At 40.3% G+C, this 18,626-nt stretch overlaps 1 protein-coding gene across 1 annotated transcript in view; it reads right to left on the minus strand.

Annotated features, from left to right (window-relative positions):
* Window positions 1-6,222, minus strand: part of KYAT3 (kynurenine aminotransferase 3) — a 60,648-nt gene extending 54,426 nt beyond the window's left edge. The window contains exons 1-2 of the mRNA XM_059375313.1: window positions 5,842-6,222; window positions 270-366 (exon numbers count right to left, since the gene is read on the minus strand). Coding sequence (XP_059231296.1) covers window positions 270-365 — 96 coding nt within the window. The 5' untranslated portion in view covers window position 366; window positions 5,842-6,222. The remainder of the gene's footprint in view (window positions 1-269; window positions 367-5,841) is intronic.
* Between the last annotated feature and the right edge of the window lie 12,404 nt (window positions 6,223-18,626).

Here is an 18,626-nt window from a genome sequence, read left to right on the forward strand (position 1 = left end):
TCATAACTTTTTGAGTTTTATAAAGATAAAATGAGATGATGAGAAGGCAATGCCCACCCCGTGTCTGATAGATACATACACAAGCAGTCGCTCAGGGAGCGTCAGCTCTAACAGTGACAAACGATACCTCCGGTTCACATAGCATAGAAATACTCATTCCAATAAAATGCTTATAAAGCACTTGAAAAACTGTATCTCTCTCTCTTTTTTTTTTGACATAACAGGATATGCACAATATTTATCTGTGTCAGTGATTAAGCAATACATACAGCAGAAGTAGGGAGTCCAAGGATTTTTGAAGAATTAATTGTCAGGAATTTTGCTGTACTGTTAAGGGACCAGAGTCTCCGCTGGGCCGAAAACATGCTGTAGAATAAAAGAAAAACTTTAAAAGGAAGAAAATGTATGATATTTACATCACTATCAGATACTTGCAGCTACCTAATGGACCATAAGCTTATATAAAATATAAGTAAAAATTGTTGATAGCTGTTTTCTTCCCATATGTAATCTCTCACCACTAGAATCATTCTAATAGAACCCTCCTTATCTTACAAAAATTTATGCATCTGTCATTTTAAACTAAAGATGTGTAAGGATATTGTAAATTCAAAAAACAAGGCTCTCATTTAGTCAAGGGCATAAAATTACAGTAAGTAAAAGTTTCATTTGTAGCAGCTATAAAAACCAGAATATTTCTATCTAGGAAATACTCAATTTTCATAATTTCCTGGATAACAGTCACTGGTAAAACAGCACAATTTTTGACAGTAAATTGAAGTGGTTAAAAACAGAATTTAGTAAGTTGCTTGAAAAGGATTATATCAAGTCCTTGACAAATAAAAAAATATATGAATGAATCTTAGGTTATTTTCATAGATAGTACTTTCTTCAACAATCCCATAGACAACGAGCAAACTATTTAAATAGATTCCAGTTACACAACAAGCATGCATTCTGAATTACATCTCTACCTATAAGGAAAACTTACCAAAGAAATAAGAAATTCTATTACTGTACTGCACTTACAAGTATAAGAAAACCCAGCATTCTAAAAAATATCCAAATGTATAAAAGAAACTTCTCATAAGGTTTTACTTATGAGAATGCTGTATCAAGTGGATGGCACTTCCTCTATCTCTGGTAGTTAATTAAACTTTAGAAAAAGAGACATACTCTATGACTCAAAGGAATCCACTGAAGCCAGCTAGCTATGAATCTTTTCAAGTTACCGAAATGTTAAGGCTACAGAAAGATTTAAAGGTGAGAAACAATATATTGGATGCTTCTTAAAAGGTTAAATATAAAATCCTGACCTTGTCAACAAAATCTCAGCTTCAATCTTTAGCCATTCTATTTCACTCCGCCCTTTAAATTTTCTGCAAAGCACTTTTGTTGCTGTTGTTTGGTTGGTCACTCATTCACTTATTTCATATGTTTCATGAACAGGGACCTGATGTGTTTAGTTTACCAATGCATTCTCTGGCACCCGGTAGGCACTCGATAAATAACAATATTAAATGACTGAATAAATACAGAAAAATCACACTATAAATTAATGATTTAGGTGGACTATTTATGAGGCCTTTTATGAAATATTGATTCCTTTTTAAAGTAAATAATTACCCCTTATGTTGTACGTCTTTCAAATTGAAGAACAGGTTTTCTTAAATCAAGAAATGCCTAGTCTTCTGTCATTAACTGTTCCGTTCAGGAATAAAATATTAACTAGGTTAAGCAATATGGGTTGTTTTAAGGAAAGATATTACCAAACAGGAACAATATCGAAAAATCTTATTTAGTATCATGGAGTTACTTGATTTAGGATAATACAGTTGTTTTCTCCCCACCCCCAGCAAACAAATGTCCATTTATTTAAGTTCAGCCCAATTTCTTAGGTATTCAAGCAAAGTATAAGCAAAATGCTTTCTTGTAAGTAGAAAAATGGGAGAAACCTCTTCTACCTTCTTGAGATAAATTAGGTGAAAAAACAGCATAGGAACCAGAGTACCTCAATTCTAGTCCTTATTCTGACATTTTAAAAAGTTTTCATACATTATATATTAATAAAAATAATTTTAAAAATTAAAAAGCTTTCTATCCTTGGACAAGTCACTGATTCTTGCTGAACCTCAGTTCCCTCATTTTTCAAAAACAGATGAATATACAAACTGTTGATTTAAAGGTCAAGTCAGAAGGGGCTAGTAAATCAATGGCTGATCATGTGTGAGCTTAGGCACAATTCTTGGGAGATTTCACTCCACACTGGGTGAACCATAACATACCCTCTGGCCAGCAGGTCTCAGTGCTATTCTCTATAGGGAGTCAACACTAAATCCATCTTTTTTCATCTGGAAATCCCAAAGTCTGAATTCTGCATCATCTCTAGCTACCTTCAACAGTATATTACCTCCACAGTACAATGTAATCCCTGGCAAGTGACCCAGTTCTTCATTTCTCTGCCACTTTCCATACCTTCCACTGTGTCTTTTGAACAAATAGGCCATAATAAGCAAATTTCAATGTATCTTTACATTCTCAGCGTGTTTTCCTTGCTTTAATGCCAATCTTATTGTTCCCTGAAGATACCATTTCTATGGTCCTCAGTGCTGGCTTTTGTTTTAATATTCCGCACCTAGGTCTTTCCTGTTGTCCATTTCACCACTTCCAGACTATTAGTTCCCTCATCTGCCTCACTAATGTTATCTCCTGGTCTGCGGATAACTTCCTGTCATTACTAAAGATTTGTCATTAGGCATACAGTTTTCTTCTCAACGCAAAGTACTGTGATCATCCCAGATAATTTCAGTGGCTTCAGAGAGGATCCTCCCAACAGCTGACAATCCCATGTCTGTTGGTCTTCTGCTCCATTCCACCTTAGTCACTTTCCTGCCATTATATCCTGACCCTGCACCTTACCATTACCTCGGTCTGGTCGAATTCCAAAATAACTGAGTGAAACATTCTGCTTTTTGACCATAAGCTACCATCCCTTCCAGTTAATTATTCTATTCTTCAGTATTATCAAGATCTCTAGGAGGCTTCCTCTCCTTTTCCCAGTCAGCCTTCCCATTCCATTATTTTCCAAATTAGAGGCCAGTTCTACCACTTTGGTAATGTTCTTGACAATGCCCTACCCACCTGTCTGTCCTTTCACCGGTTTTCAACACTCTAGCCCTGGAGGAAGTCTTCCACAGAGTCTGGTTTTCCCAAGCTGTGGAATGCTGGGGAAAGTCACATGGGACATGTTCGATTTCACCATAAATTCATGGTCATCAATCTCAAATTGATTCCCAAATTCTCCAGCATTTATGCTATATTTTATAGGAGAAGGATGGCAGAATATGTCACCTCAAAATATCCCACTTTAGAATAAGAATTATTTTGAGCTAAAAGCACTTGAAAAACAGCAAACACAAGAAGAGCCATCTGATTCTTCTCCTTCTTTCTGAAAACAGGAGATAAAATTCCCATGTGAAAAGTGCTCTCCCTGCACAGGAAAAAAGAAACATTCCTACATGGAAGGTTGAAGCTGAGAGAATTCTGTAAACACAGAACTTGTTAAATAACTCTTACCTTCCTTTAGCCTCCCCAAATATTTTGGTTACTTTTCCACAATTGCCTCTCCCAGTTCAACCTATATAGCAACATTTGTTTTTGTCACTGCTTCAGGTCATTTTCTTAGGATTCTTGTGTCACGTAGACCTTATATTAAATGTGTGTGCTCTTCTCCTGTTATCTGCATTATAACAGTTCAATTCTCAGGCCCAACTGGAAACCCTAAAAGAACAGGCCATACTTCTCTCCCACAGTCGAGAATGACTATATTTTAATTTTTCCCACACTCCTCTAACCTAAAAGCACTTTATTCCAAGTAGATAACCTTGATTCCTATCAGAGAAAACAGAAGCTATCAGATTTGCCATTTCAATGTACTCAAATTGAAAACACCAAACCCCCAAATGCTTTCTTTCCCTTCTATTATAATAAAGAAAGTGACCCTCCCACAAAAGGATAATTCTTCCTCCCATGACTAACTCTCTGGAGACCTTGCTCCAATGATTTTTACCCCTTTCTCTGGTATATGCAATGTTCCTTGCTTACATCTCTTCTGGTTAAAAAACATAAATACAAAATATAAACAAAAATTAAAATTCTTGACTCTACCTTCTCCTCCCTGTTGCTCATTTCCTCTTCAAATCAAAATTTCCAGTTACTTTCTCATGAGAGCTAAGCTTTTAAAAAGTTATGTTCTCAGTTGTCTTCTTTTCCTCAATCTATCTATACTCTTCAACCTGGTGCCAACGGACTTTTTTACCCAGGACTCCACAGACACGGCTCTTATTCAAGTCAGCTTTGACCTTCATATTGTTAAGTCCAGTGAACATCTGGCAATCCTCTCACTTCCCTTGAGCTCCCTGCAGTTTTAGATCCTGTTGGTCAAACCCTGTCCCCTCCCAGAAACCCATGTACCCTTGGCTTTTGACATACTACAATCCCTCATTTCCTTCCTACCTCTCCTCCAATCTGCCACTGAATGATGGAATTTCTCAAAACCCACATCTGGATTCTGTCTACTCACTCATTAATCTCTCACTAACTAATCTGATTGTGGGAAGAATTGTGGGGACATCAGTGCAAAAAAAAAAAAAATCTAAGTAGGCTGACATAAAGATTCAGAACCTCTGAAACTACTACTTTTCTTCTGTGCTTTACATACACATTTTTACCAGCACTTCCTAATGCAGTTAACACTCCATACATATATTCACAAATAATAAAAATAGATGAACAAATTTGATGTCATTGAAAAGTTGGAGAAAATCCAAACGTATATGGCTTTTAACTCTAAACAATAATTTCACTGTACTTTTTTCTAGTTTCTCCTTAAAAACAATGTTCTATGAAGAAAACCAGGCAATTGTGAATCAAGGTGATCTGGTAAACCAGATTATGGCATATTGTAGATAAGGTCATCTCCATATTCAAATACGCATGATCAATAGAAAACCAATGTATTTCTTATCACGGGAGCCAACTATTTAAAATGAAGCTATGTGTGGCAGAAGCTGAGAAGGCTGGTGAATTGCTGGGGGCGGGGGTGGGTGGGTAGGGTGCAAAATCCACAGCTACAATGTGAAAAAAAAAATGTAGACAAAGTGAATTGTATCAAGTTTGAAAGTCGGGCCTTAAACCCAGATCATCAATTTACATATAACCACTTTGCACCTGCGAAGGAGAGAAAGAGGAAGAGATTTATGTAACTTGACAAAGTTCCGAACGTTCAGGTTAACTGCAAGGTCAGGGAAGGCTAAGGTGAATGTTGCAAACAAAGGCTGATGCTAATCAACGCACCACCCACGCTGTGATGTCCGAACAAAAGTTATTTCTGCTTCATGCTCTCCCTGCCCATCCACTTCTACAATGTTTATAAGGTCCCCCCCCCCCCGTGCAACAGAAGGCACCTAGAAGGAGAACCGGTACTGGCTGGGGAAGTACATTGGGAATAATAAGCCTCCAAGTCGTGACTGGAGCAAGAGTGGGAAAAATTAGCCATATTTAACCCGAGCTAAAAGGCGGCGGATCCTGAAACTGCTGGAAAGCCGTTCTGTGAACAGGGGTCCGTGAACTATACATGTGCCCAGGGTCAGAAGTGGGGCTGCCTGGTTTCCAGGAGAAGGAACGAGGTTTCTGCCCAGCACGAGGTGACACTTGCGGCCGCTGTGGGAGAGAGCGAGCTGCCCAGCTCTCGCCCCCCGCGAGGCGGGGGACCGCCCGGAGCCGCCGCTGGAGCTGTCCGGCTCTTTCCACGACGCGCTGGAGATTCCACACTTCACTTACTTGGCAGCAGAACAGCCTGCGTTCCCTTTCTTCTTAGGAAGCCCGGTTATGGACGAACTGGAGTTGGTGTTCCCACAGTGCCAGAGGCGTCGAATCAAGAGCCAAGGGAGGCACAAAGCCCGTCTTTTTGGATGACAGGGGGGCAAGGGCCGCACGCTGCGAGGCCAGCCACGCGCCCGGAAGAAACGTGATTCAGCGCGGGCGCCGGCCCCCGAGCGCGAGTCCGAGCCCTGAAGGAGATCCAGCCCGGCTCTCGGCCCCGCCCGGCGCGGCGCTCGGCGACCTCCCTCCCGGCGGGCCTGGCTCCACAAGACTCCGCGCGCCGGGCCCGCTGCACCGGCTCGCGGCGCACTCACCGCGGGCGCGCTCCAGTCCCGCCTCCTCCGGCTCCCCGCCCCCGGGCGTTCCAGGGCGGGGTGGGAGCGGAGGGACTCGGACTTGGGGGCGGCGCCCTGCGCGGCCGGACGCTGGGGCAGGGTGCAGAACGTGGATTGGCTGAGGCGTCTGCCGCTAGCGCGGACTGGTTCGCTCGGGAGGCGGGGTAGGGTGGCAGGGAGTCGGCGGGGCGCGGGCTGCGTAGGCAGGTGGAGGTGTGGGGCTGTGTTAAGTCGGCGGGGTAGAGGCAGGTCTGAGCCATGGGGTGGGGCGGGGAGACCTGGATAGGCCGGGGATTGGGGATGAAGACTAGGCCCAGGGCCCTAATTAGATATGCATCCTTGATTTGGGTTGGGGTGGTTGTAGGACAAGGACTGATTTAGAAGAAAGGGCAAACTTGGGGCACTGAGCTTAGGACAGGAATTGCTGTAGATAGAATAATGTTGGAGGGTGCCTGGCAGAGGGCAAGTCTAAACAGAATGTGAAAAGGGATTTGTAGATGTATTCATCGCCTGTGATGGGAGTAAGAAAAAAGCAGGAATTGACCGGCGCCTGGGTGGCTCAGTCGTTCAAGGGCTGCTTTCCGCTCAGGTCACGATCCCAGGATTCTGGGATGGAGCGCCGCATGGAGCCCTGCATCGGGCACCCTGCTCAGCGGGAAGCCTGTTCTTCTCCAACTCCCCCTGCCTGTGTTCCCTCTCTCGCTGTCTCTCTGTGTCTAATAAACAAAAGCTTAAGGGGGGGGGGGAGGACTTTACATCTCTTAATAGAAAAAAAAAAAAAAGAGTTCGATTAGAGAACCGACAAGGAAAGGGAGTGTGACACTGGAGGGAAATACACGACATTTCAAAGTTTAAGAAAAAATCGCCAAGGAGAAAAAGACACCACCAGTCTTAGATGATGTAGTGCTAGTGAAAGCACTGTTTCTGTTAAGAATCACATTTCACAATTGGACTTTCTTCCTCTCCTATTTTAAGAAGATGGGCGGATAGATGAAGTGAGAGTGACAGCAACATTGTTACTTAAGCCTAGAGGAAGGAACAAAGGTAATCTTTGGTTGAAGGAATATACTCTTCAACTAGGTACAAGGAGATTCAGGAGACAATTAGGTGAATGGAGAAATTACTGGGTGCTACAGAGACCCTAGCCCTAGATTGTGAATTGTTGTGGAAACCATTCAGTTGTCAATATTTTCCAACAATTTGTCAATACTCTCCTTTTTGCTGGACAATATTGGTGGTCCAGAAGGCCACCAAGAACACACCTGTAGTCAGAAAGTTGGGTATATTACTGGTTGCAATGAGGGAGAACACACACCCTGGGGAGCCATGCATTGGTTATTCCAATAACAGGGCGTTAGAAATGACTTAAAAATTTTTTGCATGTATTAGGTGATTTGGGGGGAGGATTCAAGGAAAGGGAGATTCATTCTGATTTGAATCCTGTCAGGAAGTAGAGGCAATTGTAGGATGAGGTATCATATGACATTTTATATAGGAGAAAGGAAATTGCAAGTGTAAATCCGGAATTGGTAAAGAGGCAACAATGTTGCCAAATGGGAGAGGAGGAAATTTAGTATTTTTGCAGTTTCCATTATGACCTAGTTTTTAAATCTGTGTTTAGGCAAGATTATTATTATTTTTTTTTTTAAAGATTTTCATTTATTTGACAGAGAGAGATCACAAGTAGGCAGAGAGGCAGGCAGAGAGAGAGGAAGGGAAGCAGGCTCCCTGCCGAGCAGAGAGCCCAATTCGGGGCTCGGTCCCAGGACCCCAGGGTCATAACCTGAGCCAAAGGCAGAGGCCCAACCCACTGAGCCACCCAGGCACCCTAGGCAAGATTATTAAGTGATCTTGTCTGTTATCTCACTTCATCATGATCACAGAGTGATTTTTGTCTCATGTTGGTGTTGTGTTAAACTGTTAAATTCTATAGGTGAACACTGCAGCCAGTTCCTAACAACACTGAAGCCTTAAGAGTAAGTGTCAGTTCAGTTCCCAATGTCTGGTGCTGCTTTTCTTTTCCTCACAGCTAACAAATATGAATTGAGTACCTAGGTGCTGAGGCTACTTGAAAAAATGAGGCAGAGGAAGTGTGTGTCATAAGCCTTACAGAGGGAGAAACACACATAGAGGCATTAATATATACAGTGACTTCGGATGATGATAAGTGCTATAAAAGAAGCAATAATGGGTGGAGACAGCAGATGATTTAAATAGGATGGTTGGGAATTTCTTTTCTTTTTTGTTAGGGGTGACATTCAATCCTGAATTGAATGATGAAGAAGCAGCCTTGCAAAAAATGATTCTGGAAAAGAAAATAATAGTGGTAAATGCCCTGAAAAGGGAATAAACTTGGCATGCACAAGGAATAAACGAGATCAGTGTGGTTTAAGTATAGCAATCCAGAAGGAAAGTGCTTCTAGATTAGGGTAGAGAAGAAAGCAGGGGCTGTATTATGCAGAACCCTGTAGACCCCAGAAAGGAGTTCAGATTTTATTTTGAAGCAGCCATTGGGAAATGTTTTGCTGAGGAACAATGTAATCTTAATTACATTTTTGTAAAAAGATACTCTAGCTGCTTTTGAGAAGAGACTTGGGGGCAGGCAAGAGTTGAAGCAGGAAAACCTCTTAGGATGTTGCTAAAATGGGGAGTGATATTGGTTGGGACTAGGGTGGTGGAAGGGGAGGGAAAAAGGGCTAAGGATCTCAACATTGGTTCTGCTGACATTAAGTTACTGCTCCTATGTCAGCATTGCCCCTCCACCTTCAGGTGTGCTAGGTTTCTCCAAACTCAGACACTCTTTACTCACCATGTTCAGAGTATAAACTGCTAATCTCTTGCTAAGATGAAGAGGGGGCAATTGACAGGGCTATGTGGACCAGGAATGGGGGTCTGGAGATCTAATCGTTTCCTAGAAAGTCCTTTAAATGATCATTCTGTGTTTAGTCCTGAACCTTTGGAGAGTCATCTGGGGGTAAATGCAGCTGCCATTTTTACTTTCTTCATGACTGGTTTAGGACTCAACTTACCTGAATCTGCTGTCTACTACCTGTCTGCTAGAAACCCCACTTGCTTTCTAACTTCTCTAATTTTTGTTGCCCCTCTCTTTCCTTTTGTTTTTGTTCCCATGGGTTTGTGGCTTAAAATAACCTCCTTAATGTTATTTTGGTGGGCTTACGTAGAGTTCAAACATAAATATCTTAGATTTGCTGTCTCTTGCTGTTATCGGTTTACATACAGACTCATTAAATGACTGAATGACCAAATGCTGGGGATTCAGATGCTTTGTTCCTACATTAAGCCTCATGTTATTCTTTATACTCATGTTGATGTGTAAGAGAAATCATGTCGATGTTAAAGAGAAATATAGAAATATAAATGATTCCCTGGAATTAATCACTTAAATATAAGTGATTTTCCTTACAGAATAGATAAACTGGAAAGAAGAGCTTAGGGGAAAAAGTGGCACAAAGGTCAGTAGATACAAGCAGGTGAGCAGTGAAGTTCAGGTCTTGGGGTCTAGTTGGTGACAGAACTTCCAAAATTTCAGCAGAGTTTGTGGGTAGTTGGTATAAAGACTACATTTCCACCCTCTGTTGTAGCTGGGTTGGGGATTAAACTAAATTCTGGTCACTGGGATATAAATGGAAACTATATGCACTTCATCCAGGAAAATCTTAAAGGGCTAGCATGCCCTTATTGCTCCCTTGTTCTGCAGTTCACCTGACAGTCTGTGTACAAACAAGATGGCTGCAGATCTCTTGGGCCACCAGATGGAATCTGCAAGTTGAACATGGTGGAACAATAAATAGAATGAGAGAGAAGGAGGCTGAGCCCATGACATTAGGGAGCCACTATTCCAGCCCCACATCTACTGTATTTTTTTTTTAAGATTTTATGTATTTATTTGACAGAGAGAAATCACAAGTAGATGGAGAGGCAGGCAGAGAGAGAGAGGGAAGCAGGCTCCCCGTTGAGCAGAGAGCCCGATGCGGGACTCGATCCCAGGACCCTGAGATCATGACCTGAGCCGAAGGCAGCGGCTTAACCCACTGAGCCACCCAGGCGCCCCCATCCACTGTATTTAAGTGGGAGAGAAATCAACTTCAATTCTGTTTAACTCTTTCATATGAATTTTCTGACATGCTGTTGTACTGTGACTGTTGATGTGTTCCTGACTTTGCTAGTTTGCTTACCAAAGGCATTCCACTTTACTTTTACATGACCTCCCAGGTGACAATAGAGGAGTAACAGGGAGGAGAACAAGGTGGAAGCAAAGCTCCATTGCCTGGAAATGCTTCACAAGAGGTATTAATGCTTTCCAGCTAGATAAATAATAGCCATACAAACATTAGTTTAAGTAATTCAAAAACTGTAGTAGAAATTATACATTTTCCCATGGAAAGCCTGCCTAAGGTAACTATGGATCTGTTTATCTGTCTATCTATCTGTCTATCCACACACACATTTCACTGGATTTATAGCAATGTAGCTATTAGCATTGGTTACTTAATGCGTTCAGAAAGTCTTCATAGTCTCTGAACAGTCTTTTACAAGAGAAAATAAATTTTGACTTTACAAATAAATTTGGTAGGAAAAAAATTAATGCAAAACATGGGGTTCATATGTAAGATACAATATTTGCTTTGGCAAATATTATACCCTTCTAGGCTAGGTGTGTGGCTTCTGGCTAAATAGTGTTAGAAAATGTCCCTACTCAAGTGATTATCATTGTGTTAGAATCTAGTAGAAAACGCTCTTCTCAGGGAGGTGTCATGTGTTTCTTTCTTTCTTTTTTTTTTTTTTAAGATTTTATTTATTTATTTGACAGAGACCACAAGTAGGCAGAGAGGCAGGCAGAGGGAGAGAGAGAGAAGAAGGCTCCCCGCTGAGCAGAGAGCCCGATGTGGGGCTGGAGATCCCAGGACCCTGAGATCATGACCTGAGCTGAAGGCAGAGGCTTAACCCACTGAGCCACCCAGGCGTGCCGGTGTCATGTGTTTTTTCTCAATCTACTCTCTCTCTGAAATTCATGGTTCACATTCTTGATGGAGCTCTCAATCTTTCAGAGGCCTCTTTCTTACAGGCTATATGCAGATTCTCAGCTTCTAAAGGGTTTCTTTCCTTTTCTTTTTTCCTCTCTCTCTCTTTCTTCCTTTCTTACCTTCCTACTTTCTTTATTTAAAAGGTTTCCTTTATTTATTTGACGGAGAGAGATAGAGCCCAAGTAGGCAGAGCGGCAGGCAGAGGGAGAGAAGCAGACTTCCTGCTGAGCAGAGAGCCTCATGTGGGGCTTGATCCCAGGACCTGAGCTGAAAGCAGTCCTTAACCGACTGAGCCACCCAGGTGCCCCGACTAAAGGGTTTCTATGGTGACGGCCTTTTGATCTCTGTATTTGTCATAGTGTGCAGTATCTCTTTGGCACTGCTGCCTGTGGCAGTGCCACATGCGTTATGCTGGGTGGCTCTCCGGAGCAGTGGCAGGAAATTAACACCAGATTCTCTAGGTCTGTAAGGAAGAGATAATGATGAAATCCTTTGTGAGGAGGGAGAGGGAGAAGATTCTCCTTTAAATAGTACAATAATATAAATAACTATCAAATTCCTGCAATAGTCAATATGATGTTAAATAACCAAATGGTAAAATTTCAGGGAGAACTCTCAGGAATGGAGTTGTGATGATAAGCAGCATAAGGATGTTCACTTATATGTTTAAAGATATATATGATATGAAGTGTTTACTATGGCAGGCACCCTTCTGGACTCTGTTGATTCCAGTGATGAACAAAACAGTTCCTACCCATGTGGAGCTTGTATTTTAGTGGGAGAAATAGGCAATATATACTGACAAACTGAAGTGAGGAAAAGCAGCGATAAAAATGCCATGAGGAAAAACTAAAATGTTGGCCATAGATGGAGCTCATTGCCTTTTTCTTTTCACTTAACCAATCCACTCAAAAAGAGATGCTGAGTGCATTAACTACTATTAAAGTTGTGTTTTGGGGTCAGGTGATAGGCTGTCTCTCTCTCCCTATATTTCCCTCCTAATTTGGATTTTATTTTTCTGTGAACCGAAAGGGGGAAACAGAGTTAAGACATACTATGGAGCCAACCAAGATATCTTAGGATAGGTGGATTAGATCAGCTCCTTCTTATATCATAGAAATCCTCTGCCCTCAATTTCCTGGGTTTTTCCTTTTATGTATTTATTTGTTTAATATCTGTATTCACAACTAGACTATTAGCTCCTCAAGAGGGGGACTACAGGAATGTTTCCCAGTCCTTGACAGAGTACCTAGCAAGTACCTTTTGAATGAATGACTCCCTTTAATCCAAGTAATTCCTGTTTTCCATGTGGTCTCACCTAACTCCCTAGGGACTCTGTTTTGATGTTTGGTTGGGGGAAAAAAATCTCCATAATAAAACCTTAGGTAAGTTTGTCTGTCTTGTGTTCTGTGAATTCCTCTCTGCCAAAGAACTCTCAGTCAGTGGGAAATGTGTGTGTGTGTGTGTGTGTGTGTGTGTGTGTGAGAGAGAGAGAGAGAGAGAGAGAGAGAGAAGTACTTTTTGGCTTTCTGAGTACAGGGCCGTATTTTTTCCTTTTTCTACTTAGAGAAAGCCTAACACACCAAATGGACACACATATTCACATGCACACACGGATACACGCATATTTTCCTTTTCTTTTCTTTCTTTTTTTTTTTTTTTTGAGAGAGAGAGAGAGAGCATACCCATGCTTCCAGCTGTTCATTGCTTATATATAGAAATGCAGTTGAATACAGGTTTTTGAAATTATTGAAGTAAAATTGACATACAATGTTTCATTAATTTTAGGTGTGTAACATTTTTATTTTTATTTAAATTTTATTTATTTATTTTTAAGATTTTATTTATTTATATGATAGACAGAGATCACAAGTAGGCAGAGAGGCAGGCAGAGAGAGAGAAAGGGAAGCAGGCTCCCTGCTGAACAGAGAGCCCCATGCAAGGATCGATCCCAGGACCCTGGGATCATGACCTGAGCCGAAAGTGGAGGCTCAACCCACTGAGCCACCCAGGCGCCCCAGATGTGTAACATTTTTAGAAGGTAGAGAAAAGACAGGAAAGTATCTCCCAAACTGAAAAGGCATTTTGAGACCAGAAAACAAAGCAGGCCACCCCATACAGTTTACACAGTTTTATTCAGGAAAACTTACCAAGAGGGAAGATCTGGTGGAGGAAATCCATGTCAGCTGTCTAGTTATTCTGCACAAAATTCAGACCTTAGTCCACAGATTTTATGGAATGAGGGGACACTCAGAAGGGGCACTGTAATGAGATCAAAGGGTTAGCGTGTACCTCAGAGGGCTTCCATACACCTGACAGCTAGCTACCCTTCAATTAGATTTTGTAGTACTACCTATACGTGGAAGGGGAAGGAAAGATGTTATCTCTAACAGATTCCTAGGAAGCCAAAGCAAGCCTGCCCCCTTCCCTACTTGAGAGGCATTTCTAAGGTATGTATATTAATCTCCAACGGGCCAATGATGGAGTCAGTATTGTCAGCACTCCTGGAGACATACTGATTTGACAATTCTGTGCTTTACTCAATGTTTACTGTAACTATTATGGTCACCATCTGTCACTATATAGCATATTACAGTATTATTGACTATGTCTTCTATGCTGTACTTTTCATTTCCATGATTTATTCTATAACTGTAAGTTTGTACCTCTTAATCCCCTTTACCTATTTCATCCATCCTATATATACATATATATCAACCTACATCTGTATCTATATATCTCACCTCTTCTTTATCCATTCATCATTGATGGACATTTGGGCTCTCTCCATAGTTTGGCTATTATTGATAATGCTGCTATAAACATTGAGATGCATGTATCCCTTCGAATCTGTATTTTTGAATCCTTTGAGTAAATATCTAGTGGTGCAATTGCTGGATCATAGGGTAACTCTATTTTTATCTTTTTGAGGAACCACCATACTGTTCTCCAGAGTAGCTACACCAGTATGCATTCCCACCGGCAGTGCAAGAGGGTTCCATTTCTCTGTATACTCACCAACACCTGTTGTTTCTTGTGCTGTCAATTTTAGCCATTCTGACAGGTGTGAGGTGATACCTCATCATGATTTTGATTTGTATTTCCCTGATGATGGTGATGTTGAGTATTTTTTCATGTGTATATTGGCCATTTTGCCCATTTCTTAACTGGATTATTTGGTTTTTGGGTGTTGCATTCTTTGTAGATTTTAGATACCATCCCTTTATCAGATATGTTGTTTGCAAATATCTTCTCCCATTAAATAGGCTACCTTTTAGTTTTGTTGATTGTTTCCTTCACTGTGCAGAATCTTTTTATCTTAATGAAATCCCTGTGATTCATTTTTGCTTTTGTTTCCCTTGCCTCTGGCTAGGTAACTAGAAAGAAGTTGTTATGGCCAAGGTCAAAAAGGTTTTTGCTTGTGTTCTCCTCTAGGATTTTGATGGTTTCCTGTCTCACATTTAGGTCTTCCATCCATTTTGAGTTTATTTTGTGTGTGGTGTAAGACAATGATCCAGTTTCATTCTTCTGCATGCTGCTGTCCAGTTTTCCCAAGGTCATTTGTTGAAGAGACTGTCTTTTTTCCATTGAATATTCTTTTTTGCTTTGTCAAAAAATAGTAGAACATATAGTTGTGGATTTTCTGTTCTCTTCCATTGATCTATGTGTCTGTTTTTGTGCCAGTACCGTACTGTCTTGGTGATCACAGCTTTGTACTAACAGTGATGCCTCCAGTTTTGTTTTTCTTTTTCAGAATGGCTTTGGCTACTCAGAGTCTTTTGTGGTTCCATACAAATTTTAGTGCTATTTGTTCTAGCTCTATGAAAAATGCTGGTGATATTTGGTTAGGATTGCATTAAGTATGTAGATTGCTTTTAGTAGTAGAGACATTTTAACAATGTTTGTTCTTCCAATTCATGAGCATGGAATGCCTTTTCATTTCATTGTGTCCTCTTCAATTTCTTTCATAAGTGTTCTACAGTTTTCAGAGCACAGGTCTTTTACCTCTTTAGGTTTATTCCTAAGTATCTTTACGGTTTTGGTGCAATTGCAAATGGATGGATTCCTTAATTTCTTTTTCTGCTGCTTCATTATTGGGGCATAGAAATGCAACAGTTTTTTGCATATTGGTTTTCTTTCCTGAAATTTTTCTGAATTCGTGAATTAGTTCTAACAATTTTTTGGTGGCATCTTTCAGGTTGTCTACATAGAGTATCATGTCATCTGTAAATAGTGAAAGTCTGACTTCTTCTTTGCTGTTCTGGATACTTTTTATTTCTTTTTGTTGTCTGATTACTGAGGCTAAGACTTCTAGTACATGTTAAGTGGTAATGGTGAGAATGGACATCCTTGTCTTTTTCCTGACCTAAGAGGAAGGCTCAGTTTTTCCCCATTGAGGGATAGTATTACTTGTGGGTCTTTCATATATGGCCTTTATGATGTTGAGATATGTTCCAAATATCTCTACTTTATTGAAGGTTCTTTTTTCTTAATCAAGAAAGGATGCTATGGGGCGCCTAGGTGGCTCAGTGGGTTAAGCCGCTGCCTTCGGCTCAGGTCATGATCTCAGGGTCCTGGGATCGAGTCCCACATCGGGCTCTCTGCTCAGCAGGGAGCCTGCTTCCTTCTCTCTCTCTCTCTCTGCCTGCCTCTCAGTGTACTTGTAATTTCTCTCTGTCAACTAAATAAATTAAAAAAATCTAAAAAAAAAAAAAAAGAAAGGGTGCTATATTTTGTTAAATGCTTGCTTCTTCTTCTTCTTCTTCTTTTTTTTTTTTGCATCTATTGGCAAGATCATATGGTTCTTATCCATTCTTTTATTAATGTGATATATCATGTTGATTGATTTGGGAATATTGAACCAGCTCTGTAGCCCAGGAATAAATCCACTTGATCTTGGTGAATAATTCTCTTAAAGTACTGTTGAATTCAATTTGCTAGTATTTTATTGAGGATTTTTGCATCCATGTTCATCAGGGATATTGGCCTATAATTTTCTTTTTCAGTGGGGTCTTGTCTGGTTTTGGAATCAAGGTAATGCTGGCTTTGATGAAGTTTTAGAATAAAAGTGAGGTTCTGTGGGGTGAGGTCCAGAGCTGTTGACCAAGAAAGAATTCTTGAGATATCTTTGGTCCAAAATGGTGGTTTATTAAAGCACTGGGACAGGACCCATGGGCAGAAAGAGCTGCTGCTCTGGGGTTGTGCGGAGTGGTCCATAATATACTTGCAAGTTGAGAGGGGTTAGGGATGGAGTAAGTCTCTAAGGAATTTTGGGAGCAAGGTTTCCGGGACCTTGAGGGTCTAGCTGTTGTTGGGAAAAAGGTTATTCATTAATGATAATAAAATCTTTGTCATGAGACCCTTTAGATGTATATCAGTGGGCCTTATGCTTGGGAATGATTGTATCTTGGAGGGTTTAGAGATAAAGGAAGTTTCCAAAGGAATTGTTAAAGTAGACTTACAGGATCCTGGTTGGGGGTAGGGGTAGGTCAGGCTAGGATTGCCCTTTGCCCTTAACAAAGCCTAAAGCTGGAGGTAGTTGAGTCCCTAGAGGAATATCACTCTACCTGTTTCAAGGGCTTGTCAGTGGGTAAGGAAATTTAATAATTTTTCTTCTGCCTCTGTTTCCCATATCAGCTTCATAGAATGAGTTTGGAATTTTTCCTTCCATTTCTATTTTTCGGAACAGTTTGAGAAGAAAAGATATTAACTCTTCTTTAAATGTCTGGTAGAATTCACCTGGGAAGCCATCTGGCATAGGACTTTTGTTTGTCAGGAGATCTTTGACGATTAATTTAATTTCTTTGCTGACTATGGGTCTGTTCAAATATTCTACTTCTTCCTGTTTCAGTTTCGGTAGTTTACAAATTTCTGGGAATTTTGCATACCTTCTCTCAATCCCATAGATCCATGCAGGCAGCTGAGAGCTCTCACCCCTTTTCTTTGTTCTTAGTTACCCCAGAAGTTGTCTCTGCACTCTTGAATGAGTTGAGATAGAAGTAGATCTTTTGGGCAGCATCCTGAAAAGTGAGGGTAATGTCAGATAGTTGCTTCACTCATTTTTCTGCCCCTGAGGGAGAAATTGTGGGCTGAAGGGATTTTTTTTTAGATGCTGACTGTTACAACTAATGGGAGGGACTGATACCAGTAAAGTGAAATAGCATTCTTTTATCGGTGTTTTTGTTAGAGAATGAGGCCTAGGACTTCCTTTTCCATCATCTTGCAGATTTTACTTCCTTTTATTATTTTTGAACTACAAATGTTATTTCTTTAGAAGTTATAGTACAATTCAGGTCATCTATTTCACCTTGGATTGGTTTCAGTTTGTGTTTTTGTGAAATTGGTCCATTTCATCTAATTTGTTGAAAATATGCGTGTAGAGTGGTAACAGTGTTCATTTTTAGCTTGTCTATATATTGAATATTTAAAATATTTCTTAAATCTTTATATCTGCATTCACTTTTCATTGACTATCTTTTTTGGCCTACTTGATTTTTTTTTTTTGGCAATTAAACAAATATTTAATTCTAATGGAATAAATGAGAAAAAATAACTCTTCAATGAAATATATATATGAGGCAACCTTTCAAAGGGATGTGGTGGGGGAAAGATTGAAAGAAAGATGAAGAACCAGGGAGCTAAGTGGGCTGTTGGACAACACCATTTTTAGCAAGTCAAAGAAAGCATGGCTTTACCCTCTGCCAACATGTTAAAAAATATATAAATTTTTCTAATAAGTTTAGCACATACAATAGGTACCAGAGAAAGCATGATTTTTTTTTTCTTTCTGAATTTGTTGATTGCTCAGGAATATTTAGCATATAGGTAATAGTTACTATATATATATATATATATATATATATATATATATATTTTTTTTTTTTTTTTTTTTTTTAAGAATAGTAATAACTATACTCCCTGCTCCCCAATCACCTTTGCAATGTGTGCTGACTGACTTGTGCTCATATTTCACAGAAACCATCAATCCCCCATCATGTTTTAACTTTTTACTAATTATCTGAAGTGGAGTTAAGCAACAGCCTTGAGAGGAATTAGGAAGTATTTCCATATCCCATCTAACCCCCGGGCATTCTCAGGATTCTTCTCATCCCCCCTTTTATTGATCTTACCAAAAAAAAAAAAAAAAAAAAGTTAAGACTTTAACAATCTGTAACAATGTGGACAGAGGGGAAAATATAGAGCCAAATACAGTGGCACCTAATGAGTTTTCTAACCCACTGAGCCACCCAGGAGCCCTCAGTGAGTTTTTTTTAATGCATGTAAAAACTCAAAAACATGATGTCTCTATTTTGAGGAATCTATTTCCTAAACATCACACCTAATTCTAACCTTTGTTCTCCAT

Source organism: Mustela nigripes, chromosome 14 (genome assembly GCF_022355385.1).
Source record: "Mustela nigripes isolate SB6536 chromosome 14, MUSNIG.SB6536, whole genome shotgun sequence".
In the NCBI taxonomy this organism is placed as follows: domain Eukaryota; kingdom Metazoa; phylum Chordata; class Mammalia; order Carnivora; family Mustelidae; genus Mustela; species Mustela nigripes.